Here is an 18,940-nt window from a genome sequence, read left to right on the forward strand (position 1 = left end):
CAATTCATACAATCAAATTATATTATAATCTATATTCTATAGGTACTACAATAAAGAGTAATAATTAGTATACCATCCATTGTATGGACTGGATATTTTCACGAATTCTATTATTTAATGATCTACTCTGTATTGAATAATCCAATTTTTGTTTTATCTAACTCTCCAATTCCTAAAAACAGGTTTAAAACTAAATATAGTCTTAAAATGGAAATCATTATATCAATAACATCTACTGGTTTCTGGTAAATACCACAAATGTACCATTCCAATGGACAAAACAAAAAGTCGTCCGAGATATTTATAAATTATAATTTATAATTTATATTGCCGTATTCGTTATAAATAGGGCTCGGATATATATGTATTTATATAACCAAAGTATGTATTTTTATAATAAAAATATGTGCTAAAGAATTCAAAATATGTATTATCGAAAGAAAAAAAATAATTAATAATATAATAAAATGTAATAAAAAATGTATATTTATCTAATTATATTGATTACAATTAATAATAACATGCACTTTTAAATTTTCGAATTCAAAAGATCGTCGATATAATATATAGTCATGATAACCTTTCAATTATTCCAACTCTGAAGAAAAGACATCAAAACAGTATAATTGTATAAATATGTGAGAAAAAATTGAATAATTGTGAAATATGTAAAAACATGTATTTATGACAAAATATGTAAAATCAAATATAGCTCCTTTTATCAAAAATATTGTGAAACGAATTTATCACTTGCCGAAATTAGTTTAACATGTTGCAGAGAAAATATGTATTTACATATAAACCCGAGCCTTAGTTATAAATACAAGCAAACGTATGAGATTAGAAAATGACATTATCGAAATAAATATGGAAACAATTTTTGTTAGGTATTATACTATTATCATTATTCATTGATTTTATTTTAATAAGACTATTATAATGGTACTAAATATAATAAGTCTAACTATACATAGGATAGAAGACTTACAGTAAAATGTATACTACTACTAATAATTAATATCTTCTCTAGACTCTAACAAGTTTAGTATAATTTAAAGTTTATAAGTTAACCTATAACTTATAAGTTTCTGCTTACAATGAAATATAATAATAATTTTAAGTTTTATGTTTGCACAGTGCTAAGCGTCTTGGTAAATGTCCGTACAAATCAAAATACTAGGGAAATTGATGAATTATGAATATTATGACTTAAAAAAAAATTAACTTTTTTTTAACTGAGTTAAGTTAATTTTATTTTCCATCTTAACTTTTAATTTAACTAGTTAAATTTTATTTTTTTGTTAACTTTTAACTTAACTGAAGGTAATTTAATTGAATTAACTTAACTTTCCACAGTTAATTATTTTCATTAACTTGCCCACCATTGGGCGCTAGTAAAACGCGACTTTTTGTCAGGATTGATAAGAACATTCGGCGCCGCTCAGCGCTGTGATCATAGATAATTTATTATCTATGGCTGTGATCCAATATGGGCCGTCGTGCAACCCAAGGTGTATTGATCAATACACCTTGGTGCAACCCACGGCTATAGATAGTACTATCTTTAATCGTGGTGCAACCATAGTATCTATATCCGTGGTTCATTTAAGGTTATGTCATTTTCTTATCATTTTAATTTTTTATCGCGGTTAATGAATATTGATAATAATATAATATTCTATACCTAAAATAATATAGCGATTTTCATACAATCTAAAATTTTGAAAAATTTGTATTACACATTAATATCATTGACATTCATGGTTAAATTTTGAACAATAATTGCATTTAATTATTGATTGAATGAATATGAATAAGTGGGTATTTAATGTAAGGCTTTCTCGGAATATTAAACACATCCAGTATTTGAATATTAGATTCTACTCGGATTCTGCAGTTAGAGTACGATTTGCTCCAAGTCCTACTGGTATATATTTCAATAGTTATTACCATTACTTATATTTGATCTATTTAAAATTAAAATTAAATATGAATATAATTTCATCAGTTAAATCATACTTTATTGTGAAGTTATATTAATTACTAAAAATGACTAAAATCTTTTAAAGTATATAACCTAATTTTAGAAATTAATTATTCAGGGCAGTTACATTTAGGTGGATTTCGTACTGCACTTTACAATTATTTATTCGCTAAATCAAAAGGTGGTAAATACATTTTAAGAATTGAGGATACTGATCGTACAAGAGTAGTGGACGATGCGGTAGAACAACTTCAAGAAGATTTAAAATGGCTGGGAATTGAATTTGATGAAGGACCTAGTAATAATGGACCATATGGTCCATATATTCAATCTGAGCGCCTGGAAAATTACCAGTATAAATTAATGTGATATTTTGTAATTTTATACAATTCATATTTGCATTGTTTTAAGGAGAAGAACACAGCAATTGTTAAGTAGTGGACATGCCTACAAATGTTATTGTACCGAGAAAAGACTAGAGCTTTTAAGAAGAGATGCGTTGCGTACTAGAACTATTCCCCGCTATGACAATAAATGTAGAAGTTTAGATGACGAAGATTTAAGTCATAATGAAGGGAAAAAATACTGTATCAGATTCAAGGTACATTTTTGATTTTTCTAATTTAATTTGTAACCATATATAATGCATAAGAAATTAATATTTAGTTGAACCAAAGTGATGGTTTTTTCAATGATCTTGTCTATGGCCGTACTGCGAGAAATGTGGCAGCTGTTGAAGGAGACCCAGTAATACTAAAATCTGATGGTTTTCCAACTTATCACTTAGCTAATGTTGTTGATGATCATGATATGAAAATTACACATGTCCTTAGAGGTGTTGAATGGCAACCATCAACATCCAAACATATTTTACTTTATAGGTTAGTAATTCAGTAATTGAAAATAAAAGTTATTATTTATGTATTTCTGACAAATTTATAATATTACAATACTAAAAATTTATATATTCTAGAGCATTTGGTTGGAATCCACCAAACTTTGCACACTTACCATTGTTGATCAATAAAGATGGAACAAAACTTTCAAAGCGTCAAAATGATATAACCATCAATGCATATCGTCAAAAAGGCATTTATCCTGAGGCACTTTTAAACTTTGTTATTAGTTGTGGGGGAGGATTTGTTCAGAATAAAGAAACGAATAATGTTTACATAAAACCTCTATCAGAACTTATTTCTAAAGTGGGTATGAAACATTGTGTCAAAGTTAAAAAATATTTTAATTGTTGTAATTTTCATATAGTTTGACATAAGCTTGATAAATTCAAATTCATGTCAGGTTCCTCTGGATAAGCTTGGATATTTTAATCAAGCTCAATTAAAAATTGAATTAAATACGGATTTAGGAAGGAAACGAACAACTGAAGAATTAAAAAATATTGTTAAAAATACATTTTCTAACGAGTAAGAATTAATTTCACTGTTTTATAGTACATCATTTTTAATTGTTAAACTAAATTCAGAGTTATTGAATTATGGACATTTTTAAAAATATTTTAATTTATGTACTCTAAATTGCTATAAGGTAAATAACTTATACACATATTTAATTTTAGCAAATCAGTGGATTTAGATTTATCTGAGAATCATTTAAACAAAATACTTAAGTGGAGTATTAATAGGATAACAAATATTAACGAACTAGTTCATGAAAACTATAAGTTTATTTGGTTAAAACCATCAGAGTCGGCTATAAAATCTATGGATTATGATATAGGTAACAAAATATTTTTATAAAATAATAACATAAACAATTATTTATTAAAGATATAACACACAGTTAATTATGATTTTGTTCTTATAGACATAGTAATCAAACTAAAACATCATTTAATAAACATAGATGATTTCACTATTGATAATTTAGGAACGGTATTAAAAGAATTTTCAAAATCAAACAATATTGTTTATAGTAATTTAATGAAAATGCTACGCAACATCATCAGTGGATTGAAGGCTAGTAAATTAAAAATTAGATTATTATTATTTATTTTTAAATCATTTTTATTATTTATGTATTCTTCTTTGCAGCAAGGTCCAGGTGTTAGTGAAATAATGGTAATACTTGGCAAAGAAGAAGTGATAGCGAGATTAAATAAAGCCTGTTTAAAGGGCTGAACAATATCTAATTTCACTATTAAATATGTTTATTTTAACAAATATGTACTAGCAAATATATTATAATGTGCAAACTTTTTTGAGTAGTTATTTACCCTTGTCATCTGGTCCCTATAAATAAAAATAACATTTGTAATGAATTAAATAATTAATTTTCTTTTAAATTTACATTTTTTCCATTAAAAACCATTTGTTTAAAAGATTCCAGTGGTTCTTTCACATAGTCAATCAATGAAAAGAACAGTTCTTTTAAATCAGGTTTGCTACTATCTTCAGAATTGTCTGACTGGGATTCGGCTTTTGGTAGTGGCAACGATGGTAACTCAAAACCAGTTAAATCCTTGGTTACTAAAACAAAATTACATATTAAATTATTACATATACAAATTCAACAGTTAATTCATATATACAGGGGATTCACTAAGCACGTCCACTTCTATTTTAAAAATGCATTTTATAACATTTTTGTTTTTGAATATTTTAAAATATTGAAAGATCTGATGTTATATTTAAATACTTAGATTTTTTCACCTATTAAGGAGTGTTTTGTGGAGAAACAAACTAATTTCTTTCAAATGATAACCATACATTTCTACCATAAATTGTTGATGTATATAATATATATATGTATAATTTTTTTTTTTTTTTTAATGTTGATACATTTAATCAAAATTTATATGATGAATTTCTTGATAATTAATATTTATATACTATGCATAGTAACTCATTAATAATGGATTCATATAAAAAATAAAATAAATGTATTATCTACTCTAGTACTTATCCTTAGTACATAAATATTTATAACTCAGAAGCTACTCGTTCAATTTAGATGGATAAACTTTTTTTTAAAAATCAACTATTTAATATTTTACTGTAGAAAAAGAATAGTTCACATTTCAAAACGTTAAGTTTGTACAACCACTGGAGACTCTTTAAACAATAAAGAATCTAAGTATTTGAAAATATGGTCCTTACATAATATGTAATGGCCATAGTTTTTCAAATTTAAAAAACCAGAATATGCATTAATACACTATAAAAGGATAAAACGAGAGGATGTATGCAAAATAAATCTGTATGATATAATTATGTTATTACCAACCATTATTTATCAAATGATACGAAACAATAGAATAACGTTTGATGACTTTAGTAGCTTCTTCAGATTCTTTTGGATAACCAACATAAAATGCAGATGTTGCTCCAGTTGTGGCATAGACTAGTTTTTTAAACTTTCCTTTTCTAGCTGCTATTAATAAACCAGCTAAACCGCTTCCTGCCACAAATCCAGCTCGAAGTGCAGAATTATTTTCTTGCCTCAAATCGTCCACAAAAGCTTAACATTTAAAATATCAAATTAAATCAAAATTAATTACAACATACAAATACAAAATATTTCAATTCTGGTTTGATGTGATACTTATCTTCTTAGGAATGACCTAGCAAATGTAGATATGAATATATGATATAAATATATAATCAATACAATTTTGTTATTTTTAATATTTGGTTAATAGATATATTATTAAATAAGATGAGAAAATAATTTGCAACCTCTAGTTTGTTATTATTTTAACATATTTACATTTTAAAATTATTACATAAAAATAGAAAATAGAACAAAATAAAAAAAAGAATATAGGTAGTTCCCTGGTATATTTTCTTTTAAATTGTATGATTAAAAATATAATCTAATAATAAAAATAAATAAATCACAATGATCATGCCAAACATATATAATTAGGATGTCTAGGTTGTGTGTATATAAAATAGTAAAAGCAAATATAGGTATCAAGTTCTACAAATAAATAATACTAAAATAAAATTTTTTTTTGTTAAATAAGAAATTAAAATAATCCTTAAAAATGTAATCTATGCAGATATATAAAAAAAATTGTGATGCCCCATTTCAAAAAAAAAAAAAACAGTATTTTTAACTATTAACTATTAGTTTTGGGGCTAAAAATGAATCCAGTCTAGTTTTTTATTCTTTACATGCATATTATAGTATTTTAAAATAGTTTGCAAACTATAGTTTTATAAGATAAATAATTATTAAAATATTCATATTTTTTGTAAAGACTAATAGGCTTTTAATATTTCAACATTCACCTATAATTGTAAAGGACATATAAATAAGAAATGTTTGTAATTCTATAAATTATTTAAGGAAATAATTGAAGCTAATGCATTTTAGCCCCAATGTGTTTTCTGTAACAAGCATCTTGGTAGAAAATATTGAATATATCGAGAAATCTGTGAAAACTAGATAATATATACTGTTCAATGTTCATGTATCATAAAAATCCTCTTAAAATTGTGGAGTGAGTCACAGCGGTTAGGTAATCCATATGCAGACAAAGTAGCATATTAAATTGTTTAAGATGTTTGGTACAGTTTATAGTATCTCCACGTCAACAGATTACATACATGATACTTGACCTTAGAACAAAATTTTTTATTTGTGATGCCAAAAATCTATGAAATTTGATAGAATTTAAAAGAGAAAATGTTTGACTTGATTAGATTTGTAATAGCAATAATCTTGTATTACATTTAGTTAGGTTACCAACTAGATTACATAATCATTTTTTTTATTTACACAAAAATGTATTTAATATTAGCGTTAAGGAAGCAAATTTAAGTATGTATTTACATTCTGTGTGGCTAACACCAGTCTGAAGAAAAATGTATATTCTATCTTTGACTTTGGACCATCGTTGATTTAGGCTGACAATTTCTTCTCTAACTTTTTGAATTGAACCTAATGCTACTGTTGGTTTCCAATTATCTTCTTTCTCACTGCAATTTAAATTATTATCTTTAATGCATGCATTTGAATTATTGGCATACAGAATACTTAATATTTGTTTATAGTATTAATATACAATTATATAGTTACACACGTTTTCATTTCTTTAGATTCATCAGGGTATATTGGTAAATCTCTAGGTCTGACCAGTTTGGGTTCTTGTTCATCCTTGGCTAATACCACTGGCATTACTGTATAAGCATAGGCGGTTAATAAAAACCCATTGGTTGCAGTCTAATATTAAATAAAAATGTATAGTTAAGTTATCGAGAAAATACATGAGAAATGTTTTACGATAATTTTATTTATAACTTCCTCATTACACTTACTCTATTTTTAATAATGTTTTTAAACTTCATTTTTCTTAAATCGATCGCCAATGGAACCCAAGTAGACAAAATATACCACTAAAATACAAGCGGTGAAGAAGAACAAGTAGGTGCAGAAACGAATTACTAATTGGAGATAATATATTTTTGAGTGACTTTTGATAAGAATAAAATAAGTAGACTACACTAGTAGTCCGTGATAAGATCATAGCCAATCCCGAATTATCAATCATGTAGTCATGTATCATTTTATAGTATTCTACTACTACTAAAATCAACATATTCTATTATATTTTTATCATTTAACACAAATTTGCAATTTGAATTAATATATTTTTATTAATAATTTAATATGCCCAGTATAAACTTATATAGTATCTATTAAAAGACAAATATGGTTGAAACTCATAACGGGTTAATTTGTAACTGAAAAACAAAACAAGTAGCTACTGTGAGTATTCCGTGTTTGTACTTCACAGAAATAAATATAATCATTAACATTAACGAAAACTTGATAATGTAATTATTTATAATATTGTCCATTTTCCTATGGTTATGGACCTTGTTGTCACGGTTGTCTACATTATCCGTGACAAATAACAATACCGACTGCAACATTATTAAAATTTATAGGCAAAAATATAAAATTCAATATGCCTACAATAAGAAAATCGTGAAACATAATAATTAGGTTCCTAATCTAAAATGTTTAAATCATTTCGGAAGTTTATTTGGTTTTATAACAATATTATTAAATGTCAAAGTCAAATAGGTACTCAAATGAGATTATTCTTTCACACATAATTCGCAGGTTGTATATAGGTATTTGTTAGTTTTAACATCTCACATAATAATATGTTAATATATTATATATTGTATTTATAATTCATTGTTTAAATTTTTTTTAGTTGCTACCAATCAGCGTATCCTTTAATGACCTCTATATCTTTCAATTCTTTCAAGAAGTATATTTTTCCAATTTTAAATTAAAATATATAATTTTAAAAGTTCTAATACTATATATTTATCAGATATGTACAGTGTACACGCATATAAAAATTAATTATCTACCTATAATGCATCTTTGAAACACTTTTTTTTGCATTTCAATTAATTTTCAGCATAGATATTTAGATATATAAGTAATATTATACGATAGTCGTCCATGACAGTGCCGTGCTAACTTTCATTGGCGCCCCATGGGTCAGCTAAGGTATTAATAATATTGAGCACCCCTATTCAAAATTTTCCGCTTTTAAAATGTTACAACCTTTGCTGCCCTAGAGCACTTACCCCATTTTCCAGTTTGCCACCCCCATGGCACGGTTCTGCGTCCATAGAATAATAGGATATAGCTAATTGTTAATGACCTATTATTTTTAAGACTCGCTGAAAATTGGGGAACTAATATATTATAATTAAAAATGCTTCTTTGATTGTAAATAATTATACAATTTGAGAATATAGTATAATAATAAGTTCTGCTTTCTAATGCTTTCTAGTTAATTCTTCAATCATGGTGATACCACAGAATTAATCTATTCTGTGGTGATACTAAAAACGGCAATATCATTTAACACCATAAAGAAGGTACCTAACACGATTAAAGATATTATAATATCTTAGATATATCTTTAATCGTGATTCCTAATAACAAAGTTAATAACACAGAACAATAATTAATAATAAATAATATAATTTTTGTTCGCAAAGTTGATAAAATTTCATATTTTTATCTGTAGACTATAATATATCTAAAATATCTCTAAACTTATTAACAATAAGAACAGTAGTCTATATTATTATGTTTTTTCCACTTTACCTTTTACCAAAAAAATTCCACAGTTGACAAAAATAAAATATTTCGCAGCAGCTGTTAATGAGGACCACTAAAACATGGCCGCTGTGGCCTACTGTGTTATCGTCTTATCATCTAATATCAATACAAGCATAATTATAATCACATGAGCTTATAAACTAACCCTTGTGAAATTGAATTTTAATATTAATATCCCTGTTTAAGTAATAAGCGCGAGTTAGTTGTGCTGCTTATTCTCATTAATTGTAATATAGATACCTTTAATTATAGTTTGTATTAAAAACCAAATAAATATATGTTATTTAATTGTATATATTGTATAATATATAATTTTGTTAAAGAACACATGCAAACTCATTTTTTGTGAAGAAAAACCCGTGAGTTTCATATTAATATAAAATCAATACAACTATTTACTATACTTAAAAATTATAAATTGTATTCGTATTTTGCCTTTTAAGATTAAATCTTTGAATTTCAATTAAAATGTCATGTTTTTATATCAATTAAAAAATTCTCAATAAAAATAATTGCCTCAGGTACCAGTTGTTACATTAAAAAATAATTTTCTATTATAGAACATTTTTTTTTAAAAATTGTTTATTAAAACAAATAATTACAATCTGTACTAGAGTGCATAATAAGTAAAATGTTTAGATATATAATGATAAAGGGAGCTATGAGACTTGAAGGTGCTTTACATTAAAAGTACCTGAGCTTCAGTGATTTACTTAAAAGGTTAGAGATTGAATAGGTCTTGAGGCTAGTTGCGTTTGAGGAGTCTTAGAGTAACAGTAAAATTTATAATTTAAATATTAGTGTTTTAAACTATTATGTGTTTATTTTCCTTACATGTTTAGAATATAAAAATGTATAATATATTATTTCTTATTTTAACTATTTATTTTTAATTAATTATAATATATACCATGAATGAAATCTTACTTACTTTTCAGGTGATAACTTTAATTCAATATACATTATGATGAGGTGGTCAAGAATGCCGAGACACTTTATGTCTGTTGTACGAATGCAGTCTTCTAGTATAACTACTACTAAACAAGTTCGCCTCAATGAATCAAAAGTGCCTAATAATATTGTCGCAGCCGCTTTTGAATCTTTAAAAGAAATTGATAATGCTAAATCAAAAAAATCATCCTTCTATATCATAAATAATACAATTGATAATGCCACCACAGTTGAAGAAATATTGGCAATATCTGAAATAGGATTAGTCTCCAAACAACATGCACTAAAAGTAAATATTAATTTCATTGCATAATGTATTCCATCATTCAAAAATAAATATGATAAGCATTATATATTTATGATTTTTCATTGTATTATAAGGTTGTTTAATTAATTTATATAATTGTATTTATTGTGTTATTTAAATTTTCAAATAGTAAAATATATTTTTACATTTATAATTGATTTAATAGATTTTGACATTTTGTTGTTTACCAAGTATTTTAATATAACCAACATAAACTTATTTTATATTTAAGATTTTAATTAAAATTTAGTTTTTATCATATGCGATACACACTTAATTTTGATAACCTAACATATTTAATTTTTTTTATACATAGGCTGTATCTACTTTAGCTGAATGGGCTAGTTCTGGTCGAGTAAAATTATCGGAATTTGAAGCTGATTTAAGATTTTTAAAGTTATGTAGAATGTTGGGCAAAGAAAACACAAAAGAAAAAGAACATTTGTTTAGTGATCTATCTACAGTCCTTGGAATTACAGGAGATGATGAAGCTGCCAAATTAATCTCTTCAATAAGTCTGCCACAAATGGTCAAAGTAAATAATTTTAAAATGTTTTAAATGAAAAAATAATCATACATACTTGATACATTTGAAGGTATTATCAACTCTTGGTGCTAAGAAAAAACGTTCTACAACTTTATTGCGATCACTAGCATTTAATATTGGAAGATGTTCTGAAAAGATGGATATTAAACAATCTGCTGATGTACTTTATGCTTTAGCTATACTTAATTTTCCTGATGAAGTACTTTTAGAAAAAGTTAGTGCAGATGTACGTAGTATTATGTCTACAACCGATCGACCTTCAGTTATTGGATCAATAGTAACAAGTATTGGAATTTTACGATATCGAGATCCAGGTAATTTGCAATTTGCATAACACATACATTTTTTTTTATAAATACTTGACTTATATAATAATACTTTTTGAGTTAATTGTCCAGTTTAAAACTATACTGATAGTTTAATGTTTTACTTCACCATAAATATGTAATATATTTATACAATCATTTTTTTTTTTAATACTTTCATGTCTTTTTTATGTTATTATTTAATTGAATAAATAAAATTAAAATGTAAACTTAATTTATTTACTTTTGTAGATTTACTGGAAACCTTATCAACATGGTTGGAAAAACACATTGATGAGTGCAAACAGCATATACTAATTTCATATTTATTAACATTAGCGTATGTAAATTACAAACCTAACAATATGGACAACATAATTCAAGTGATTTTTTGTTGATTTTACTTTTCATTAATGGTACAGCTGTACATATATAATTTCTAGACTAATTAATTAAGATTATGTTTAGGTGTTCAAAAATACAAAACAATTTAATGATGTTGGTAATTTAAGCACATGGCTAGATATTATTTGGAGTTTGGTAGTATTAGAAAAAGCAGATAATGAACATTTAGCATCAGTTTTATCACCTGATTTTATTTCTAACCTTATGAAATTGAAAGGTAAATAAAATTAGCATAATTCACTTTGAATAATTTTTTCTTGTAATAGCTTTTTTATTAATTGTTTATACTTAACCATTGTTTGTTTAAATATATTTATCCTATTTATCTAGTATCAAGTTTTACAAAAAAAATACTTATTTATTGGTATACCATTGATAATAGAATATTAATTAAATAAGTCGCGTACTTGTGCACCACAATGACTTAAACCAAAATTATTCCAATTGATAAATCATTAAAATAAAATAACTTTTAATATATCAATCTATGGAATTGGACCTATCTGTTATTAATTTATCAAATAATGTATATTTATCTTTTGGTTGTTTGGCAGTAAATTACTGTCCAGTACCCAGATATGTTTAAACTTTAAACATTAATAATAATTATTATTATTTATTAAAGATACATATATTCAGAATTGTTATTGAATAAGACATGATTTAAAAATATCTAATCAAAATAGGAATTTTTTTTAAATATTTGTAGAATGATTGTGAATAACAAAAACATTATGGATATTTTATAACAATTAGTTTTATGTTTTCTAGGTAACAGAGTTGTATCAATAAAATTACTTAATATAAATGGATATGCTAAGACAAAGTTAGATTATAAAGGTACATAATATTATATTATCAGTTCAGTATTATTGTTATTTTAATATTTAAGGTTTTTATAAAAATACTATAACTAAGAGTAATCTTAGTATCAAATTATTGATTTCATATAGAAGTATAATGCAATATTTTTAAATTCAATACTCTATAGTTTCATCTGAAATGTATAGAATATTGAATTTATAATTAATGTTTATTGATTTCTAAAGTTATAACTAGCATTAAGTCATTAAAAAAAACTATTTTATTGTTTTAAATTAAAAATAAATATATTTCAACTAACATTAATTTATTATTTTGTTTAAAATACAGGACCATTACTAGATTCCAATTCTGAGAATTTTAAACTTGAATTAGTGAGATCAAAAGACAAACAAGCCTTAATGACAACAATGATAGACACTTTGTCAATCATGTTTCCATCAGATAATTTTGTGAAAACTGATGTTAAAACAGATTTAGGGTTTATAATTGGTAAGTTTGAATTTTTTGTTATGGAATATCTAAGTTGGAACTTACTGTATCATAACTAGTTAGCCATCATTCGTTGTTATGTCGTAGAATTTAAAATCCGTTTAACAACACAACAGTTTCAGTATAAAATCGTTTTTATTATCAGATTGTATGTAATTTAATTTTAGTCAACTTTGTGTGTAGATAGTGCGCATACACACTTATAGAATTCAAAGCCTTTATTAAATAATGGCATTACTGATTTTATTGACATTTCTTTCATATGAATACTACAATCGTTTTATGGGGTAGACAAATGTGTTTCTCGGGGTTATGTGTATGTGTTATTGTTCTTATTAGTTCTTTACTTGATCAATAACAATTAATAAGTTGTTGAACAACACTACCTATTACCTGCCCTGCCCGGTAGTTTTCATATATTAGTTATTAGTTTTTATATATTACTGTTATTTATTGGCAGGAAAACATACCAACTAAATGCATGTAAAAGTGTCACTTATCTCACATTGTATTTTCTAGGAATCTAAATATTAATTTGTCGAGTTATTCATCTTAATCCATCTATACTTGGTATCTAACAAAGACTAACTGCTTACAAAATGTCTAGTTTACAAGTTTTATCCAAAAAAATTCAAATAAATAATAATAATACATTTTATTACATTTGTTTAATCAGGAACACACTAAAACTTTAAATTATTAATTGTGTTTATCTTTAATGAAGATTCTTCATACATCTTTACATAAAAATAAATAGTAAAGACTGTGCCATTTAAATATGATAAAAATATATTATCCTGCAAAAAGTCGAATTATTTTAAAAAAAAATATTACTACTTATTAATAAGTAAGTTATCACAAATGTGGAACGATAGACGATACCTTTCAGGAGACATTTTTGTCTATTTATATAAACAGTGGCGCCAAAGTCCAAAATTTTACCTATGACATTAGACCCCTCCACATACAATTTTAACACCCACCTATTTCTTTTAATTACATTATCATACACCAAGTATAGTTTTTATGTTGTCTATTAAACAAATTTAAATAAAATAACTATAGGATGACAAAGGTGACCCCTTACCTACTAATATCACCTAAATTTTGGTGCCACTGCATATAAATGTATAATACCTATTATAGTGCTTTTTTCATATCATGTGTAATGTATACTAATAAACAAAAATTTAGCACAATTTTGATGTATAATACTCCATTAAGTTTGTGTGTGAATAAAAAGATCTGAATAATATATGGTAATCAAAGTATTATATGCTATTTTAGATGCAGAATGTATGCTCGATTCAAAATTGAATCCTATACCACTTGATAGTTCCAGGGTGAAGAGTCCAGATACACATTTAATAGCATTTATGTTGACCGGATTTCATGACACATGTCGTGGCTGTCACAATGAACCTAACGGAATTTCAGCACTCAATGCACGGCTAGCTCACACTCTTGGCTACAAAGTACTATCCGTTCCTTACACAGAATTAGGAACACGCGACACATTAGTTAACAGTGTTCAATACCTAAAAGAAAGTCTTAAAAATTTGTTAAGTGAGCCCTAGTATAAGTAGTTCTGTATTTGTATGTTTTATTGTTTGTATCTTGATTAAATTGATATATTTAAAATCAAATAGTGTTTTTATTGTTTTGTTTTTCACACTTGTAATATAAAAAACTAAGTTCGTATGCATCTGGATTCGACCCGGCTGAATTGCACAACATTTTTGCATACCACGAACAAAGGTTTTCCAATTTTGATATTCGACATTGACAAATCAAAGCCCCATGTGATGAATGTTGATGAGAATCAATAAGTAATACCTATACAAATAAAATATTTTTATACTCAAAATTATATATTTATATTTTCATCCATTCAAAAAATGTCATATAATTCTAATTTAAATAATAAAGGATATTTTACTTGTTGGTCTAAAAGCTCTGCCAAACAGAAAGCGTTATTTTAATGACGCGTGATTGTGTAATTTGTTAAATCGCTGAGTTATTCACACGCGTGAAAGCACCACGCCAACGAGCCATTTACTGCTTTAACGCGCGTTATAACGCGTTCTGTTTGACGAAGCTTTTAATGAACAAAAAGCAAAGTTACCAATAGCACTATAGCAGCTTTAAACTTATTTCATCGTGATCATTTTTAAAATACATTGAATTTATTGGTAATAAATAAATAAGAACAATGATATAAATTGAATTTATGCAGCTTAACAATGCATTTTAAATCTTAAAATATTCATCATGAAATAAAATTAAAAACAAAATATAAAGGAATACTTACTGAGTTCATATCTAATTGTATTACTATTAAAATTGCTTTGTTGTGAGCAATAAGAACTATGTAAAGATTGTTTGGTTGACAACACGGGGGGTTTGTGTACCATTCTATTACATAGCGGTTCATCTCTGCATACAAGTTGATTATCATATTGTTAAAATAAACTGAACTTTTCTAAAACAAGCAATACAATTAAACAAACAGCCCATTAGGAAACAGCAATATTTTTCGGTCATATTTAAAAAAAAGTATAATTCCGGGTTGCATAAATAATTGCTAACCATTTAATGAATCGTTACAGTTAATGGTCCTTTAAAGTGATCCATGATTCGTTCATTAAATTTTAGTGAGTCATTACAATAATCAATTCTTTAAGCAACCTGGCATAAATGTTTTAATTTTAACCCATTCAGTCATGGTGCCCAGTGATGATTCTCCTGCTTTCATTGCTTCTGGCACGGTTAGGTTTGTGTTCTGAGATGAACAGCTGTTTTTGAACAAATTTTGGTGGATTACATTACCATTTAGTATTGCATCTGAAAACAATTCAGTGAGGCTGTCTTTGGCCGGTGGTATGAACAAACAATTTACTCGGATTTTTGATGTATTTATGTTTGTAGCCATGAGTAGAGCAATAAGAGTACACGCATTACTCCCTTCTATAGATACGTAAATTATAACATTGTGACACAGATGTTTAATGAATAATATGTTATACTGTACTTGAATTTTTATTTCCTAGTCTTGATTGTGAAAATGTAGCAGGGTACCACATAAAGTGTATGCCGTATTTGTTTACAAATTTAAAACTTTCTGAATTTTCTGTGTTGTATTGACATGCATCACATGTCATCTTAGTGTTTCACAATTTTGATAAAAGTTTCCTGTAAATTTATTATTAAAAGTTCTTTTGTTTATTTTGTGTTTTAAGTATTATTATTTATACTTTTGTGTAGTCAATAGAAATATTGAATGCTAAATAAAATAAACACATGATATAAATATAAAATTATAATTAATTATAAAACAATAAAAAAATGCTTTAATATTTTATAATATGTTTTTTAAATTCTTGAATTTCACTGGAAGATTTAACTGTTGTCGTAAGGGCGATGGAGGTTGAATATTTACCGACCCGGACACTGTTTGAAAATGCTCCCGGGGCGGCATAGTCGACACAATTTTTTTTTTATTATTATTAAATTGTTTAGAATAAATAAGAAATCGATAATATTTTATATTTTAATTATTTTTTATTTGAGTGTTGTACAAAACAAAAAGTTTAAATTTTAAATTTTTGACAAGTTAGATACCTACCAGAAAATTATATGATGTGCATCAACTACAACATTGATGTAAAATGTATAGCTATTAGCTACCTAGTATATTCCCGTATTTATTTTGCCAAACAATTATGATGATGACCGCATGACATCGTGATATATTAATATATTGTAAGTTATTGTATAACTATACACAATACGCCGTATGAGCACAGATTAAATGAAACAATGATTAAATTATACATTATAATTAAATGTTTCATTATTTTAATCTGTGGTAGACGAGTTTTACAGTATACATATTGACTATTGTCATATTATACACTACAATAGCCAATAGTCAATACTATATTATACTGATATAATAGTATAATTCACATGTCACGTCCAATCGTGTATACGCATACAGGAATGTCAAAATACGATTGTATTATACATTTATAGAATTTATTTCACTATACACTATACAGATTTGGTTAAATGTCAGGTAAAAGTTAACTGTGAACAGTATCTGCATTACATTCATGGGCCTAACTAGGATTTATAATAGTTACTGGTATTGGCGCAAATAGGTGGTGGCTTGGGTGCACTTAGTCCCCCACATTTCTGCCAAGTCCCCCCAGTTCAAAAGTCAGTAATTAGTACTGACTACTACTGAGCATATATAATTTTTAATATTATAGGAGGGGCTTTAGTCCCCCCCGAAATAATTTGTCAATTTGCACCTATGGTTACCGGGGATAGAGTCCTAGAAAACCAAATTTCAAAATAAGCTGCGGTTATCAAAGCCATCAACGATAGGTAAGTACATCATTGAGCGTCGCTACAGTTTAGTAATAAGAGAGGGTCCTGTAAAATCATAAGTTGAAAATAAACCAAATAATTTACTAATATAGCAAAACCAGTAAAACCACCATAAATTAGAGAATAAAATGTAGGCACTGAATAAGTAGGTAGGTAAAATATTCTGCGATGTATAGGTTATAGGTAAACAATAAAACAAGTAAAATAGATAATAATATATATGTTTTTGTCACACATGTACCGAAAGTTTAGTTTTCGAAGACTGTTGAGCGTTGGAAAACGACATTTTTCCGACACAGTGGGTGGTAAAGCGGGGTGTCCCCATAGACCATAGGCCATGGTGTCGGGCGGTAAAGTGGAAATCCCCTAAAGTGCCGGGCACGCATATCACACGTATCCCCTGCACAAGACACTGAAATCTATACAACAGTTCTCACAACATATAAACTTAAGAGGATGTCACACCGACATGTGATGTCTTCGTCTTACAAATGTACAACATAGCAAAAAACCGTTTTGCGCGGAACAACTTTTATCTTTCTGTGTTTGTAGTAGTGACTAGTGGCTCCAAAATTTCTGAACACATAAGGTAGAAAATTATCTATGCAACAGCGTGCCTATATTATAGATAACATAAATACAATAAAAGTTATTTGCTTCTTAACATTTCTTTTTTTGTTTTTAGATTCTAAGTGGAACGATGAATGTATTGATTTTACAATGATGTGTGTTTTTTTTTTAATTTTTTAAATTTTTTTTAGTGTGTTATCACCTTTTAGGACAGTAAAAGTGCTTAGATTTTCTTCAACAGTACTTTTTCTGATAGGAAAGTGAATCTAGTTGGTACTTTGGGGGGGTTAAAAGTAAAATTTTTCCAATAGTTTTCAAAATCACCGTGAAAAACAATAGAAAAATTAAAGAAAAACGGGATTTTTTACGCAAAATCTGTTTTCTAGAAAATTTTGATTTTAGTTTTTGGTACAACTCTAAAACAAATGACCGTAGCTACATTAAATTTTGACTGAATATTTATATTAGCATTTTCTATACACCATAACATTATTCAAATATTTTGATTTATTTTGAGCTCTTTACACATTTTCAGTTTCCATTTTTTTAAATTTTTTTTTTCTATAAATATCAATAAAATTTTATTTGTTGGTTAAAAAAGCTTGAAAATTTAATAGGAGGTTCCTATTATATTGTTTCAGTGGCAGATGAAAAAAAATTAAAAATCCACAGTCACAATTTTTTTTTATAAGCATCTAAAGTTCAAATATTGACAAAACACGTAAAAATGACGAAAATATTGCAAATTATTTTGAATTAGAAATTCATGAAAAATTTTCTTTTTAAATCTAAGATTTGAAAATGCAATACAAGATTCTTTATAACTTTGTCTACCTTTTTTAAAAAAAAAATGTCTTCTAGCAAGTCAAATTAAATTTTTATGAGCGTTTGAAATTCATATTTTTACACATGATATTCACTCGATTTATCATATAACGATTTTCTTATTTTGTTGTAATTAAAAAACGAATGACTGTAGATACTTGGAAATTTAACTGAATGTTTATATCAGCATTTTCTATATACGATAAAATTTTGAAAAT

General features: G+C 26.4%; 4 protein-coding genes across 7 annotated transcripts; 2 read left to right on the top strand and 2 right to left on the bottom strand.

Moving 5' to 3' along the window:
• The first annotated feature begins 1,680 nt into the window (after positions 1-1,680).
• LOC100167128 (probable glutamate--tRNA ligase, mitochondrial) lies at positions 1,681-4,197 on the top strand. 2 transcript variants are annotated; one of them, XM_001946157.5, is made up of 9 exons: positions 1,681-1,927; positions 2,103-2,337; positions 2,396-2,585; positions 2,651-2,865; positions 2,958-3,186; positions 3,248-3,408; positions 3,561-3,721; positions 3,809-3,960; positions 4,036-4,188. In XM_001946157.5, exons 1-9 carry the CDS (start codon positions 1,804-1,806, stop codon positions 4,120-4,122), a joined length of 1,554 nt encoding a protein of 517 aa, XP_001946192.2. In that variant the 5' UTR covers positions 1,681-1,803; the 3' UTR covers positions 4,123-4,188. The 2 variants fall into 2 exon arrangements, with proteins under 2 accessions (XP_001946192.2, XP_008181301.1); XM_008183079.3 differs by having other exon boundaries at positions 3,809-4,197.
• Positions 3,650-9,107, bottom strand: Apool (apolipoprotein O-like). Of its 2 annotated transcripts, none has more exon segments than NM_001162027.2 (6): positions 3,650-4,233; positions 4,292-4,470; positions 5,228-5,461; positions 6,782-6,927; positions 7,032-7,171; positions 7,267-7,419. In NM_001162027.2, coding segments are annotated over 6 exon segments (753 nt in total). In that variant the 5' UTR covers positions 7,297-7,419; the 3' UTR covers positions 3,650-4,209.
• Positions 7,511-14,578, top strand: LOC100159607 (FAST kinase domain-containing protein 4). 2 transcript variants are annotated; one of them, XM_001950386.4, is made up of 9 exons: positions 7,511-7,717; positions 10,042-10,343; positions 10,678-10,896; positions 10,958-11,222; positions 11,466-11,596; positions 11,682-11,835; positions 12,390-12,458; positions 12,771-12,932; positions 14,220-14,578. In XM_001950386.4, exons 2-9 carry the CDS (start codon positions 10,068-10,070, stop codon positions 14,507-14,509), a joined length of 1,566 nt encoding a protein of 521 aa, XP_001950421.2. In that variant the 5' UTR covers positions 7,511-7,717; positions 10,042-10,067; the 3' UTR covers positions 14,510-14,578. The 2 variants fall into 2 exon arrangements, with proteins under 2 accessions (XP_001950421.2, XP_008181300.1); XM_008183078.2 differs by lacking the exon at positions 7,511-7,717 and adding an exon at positions 9,234-9,462.
• Positions 14,567-17,476, bottom strand: LOC100570208. The gene is made up of 5 exons (XM_016803002.2): positions 16,558-17,476; positions 15,964-16,124; positions 15,646-15,899; positions 15,244-15,414; positions 14,567-14,768 (listed from the first exon to the last, which is right to left on the bottom strand). The coding sequence occupies exons 2-5, from the start codon at positions 16,091-16,093 to the stop codon at positions 14,574-14,576; spliced, it is 750 nt and encodes a 249-aa protein (XP_016658491.1). The 5' UTR covers positions 16,094-16,124; positions 16,558-17,476; the 3' UTR covers positions 14,567-14,573.
• Between the last annotated feature and the right edge of the window lie 1,464 nt (positions 17,477-18,940).

Source organism: Acyrthosiphon pisum, chromosome A1 (genome assembly GCF_005508785.2).
Source record: "Acyrthosiphon pisum isolate AL4f chromosome A1, pea_aphid_22Mar2018_4r6ur, whole genome shotgun sequence".
NCBI lineage: Eukaryota > Metazoa > Arthropoda > Insecta > Hemiptera > Aphididae > Acyrthosiphon > Acyrthosiphon pisum.

Coding starts and splice junctions, on each gene's coding strand:
- LOC100570208 (XM_016803002.2), bottom strand. CDS start 16,093: ATGACATGTGATGCATGTCAATACAACACAGAAAATTCAGAAAGTTTT. Junction 15,900..15,963: donor ACTAGGAAATAAAAATTCAA/GTACAGTATAAC, acceptor ACGTATCTATAG/AAGGGAGTAATGCGTGTACT. Junction 15,415..15,645: donor TGGGCACCATGACTGAATGG/GTTAAAATTAAA, acceptor TGCTTGTTTTAG/AAAAGTTCAGTTTATTTTAA.
- Apool (XM_029486036.1), bottom strand. CDS start 7,126: ATGCCAGTGGTATTAGCCAAGGATGAACAAGAACCCAAACTGGTCAGA. Junction 6,928..7,031: donor GAATCTAAAGAAATGAAAAC/GTGTGTAACTAT, acceptor TTTAAATTGCAG/TGAGAAAGAAGATAATTGGA. Junction 5,462..6,781: donor TGGTGTTAGCCACACAGAAT/GTAAATACATAC, acceptor TTAAATGTTAAG/CTTTTGTGGACGATTTGAGG.
- LOC100167128 (XM_008183079.3), top strand. CDS start 1,804: ATGAATATGAATAAGTGGGTATTTAATGTAAGGCTTTCTCGGAATATT. Junction 2,338..2,395: donor GAGCGCCTGGAAAATTACCA/GTATAAATTAAT, acceptor CATTGTTTTAAG/GAGAAGAACACAGCAATTGT. Junction 3,187..3,247: donor TATCAGAACTTATTTCTAAA/GTGGGTATGAAA, acceptor ATTTTCATATAG/TTTGACATAAGCTTGATAAA.
- LOC100159607 (XM_001950386.4), top strand. CDS start 10,068: ATGATGAGGTGGTCAAGAATGCCGAGACACTTTATGTCTGTTGTACGA. Junction 11,223..11,465: donor TTTACGATATCGAGATCCAG/GTAATTTGCAAT, acceptor TTACTTTTGTAG/ATTTACTGGAAACCTTATCA. Junction 11,597..11,681: donor ATATGGACAACATAATTCAA/GTGATTTTTTGT, acceptor GATTATGTTTAG/GTGTTCAAAAATACAAAACA.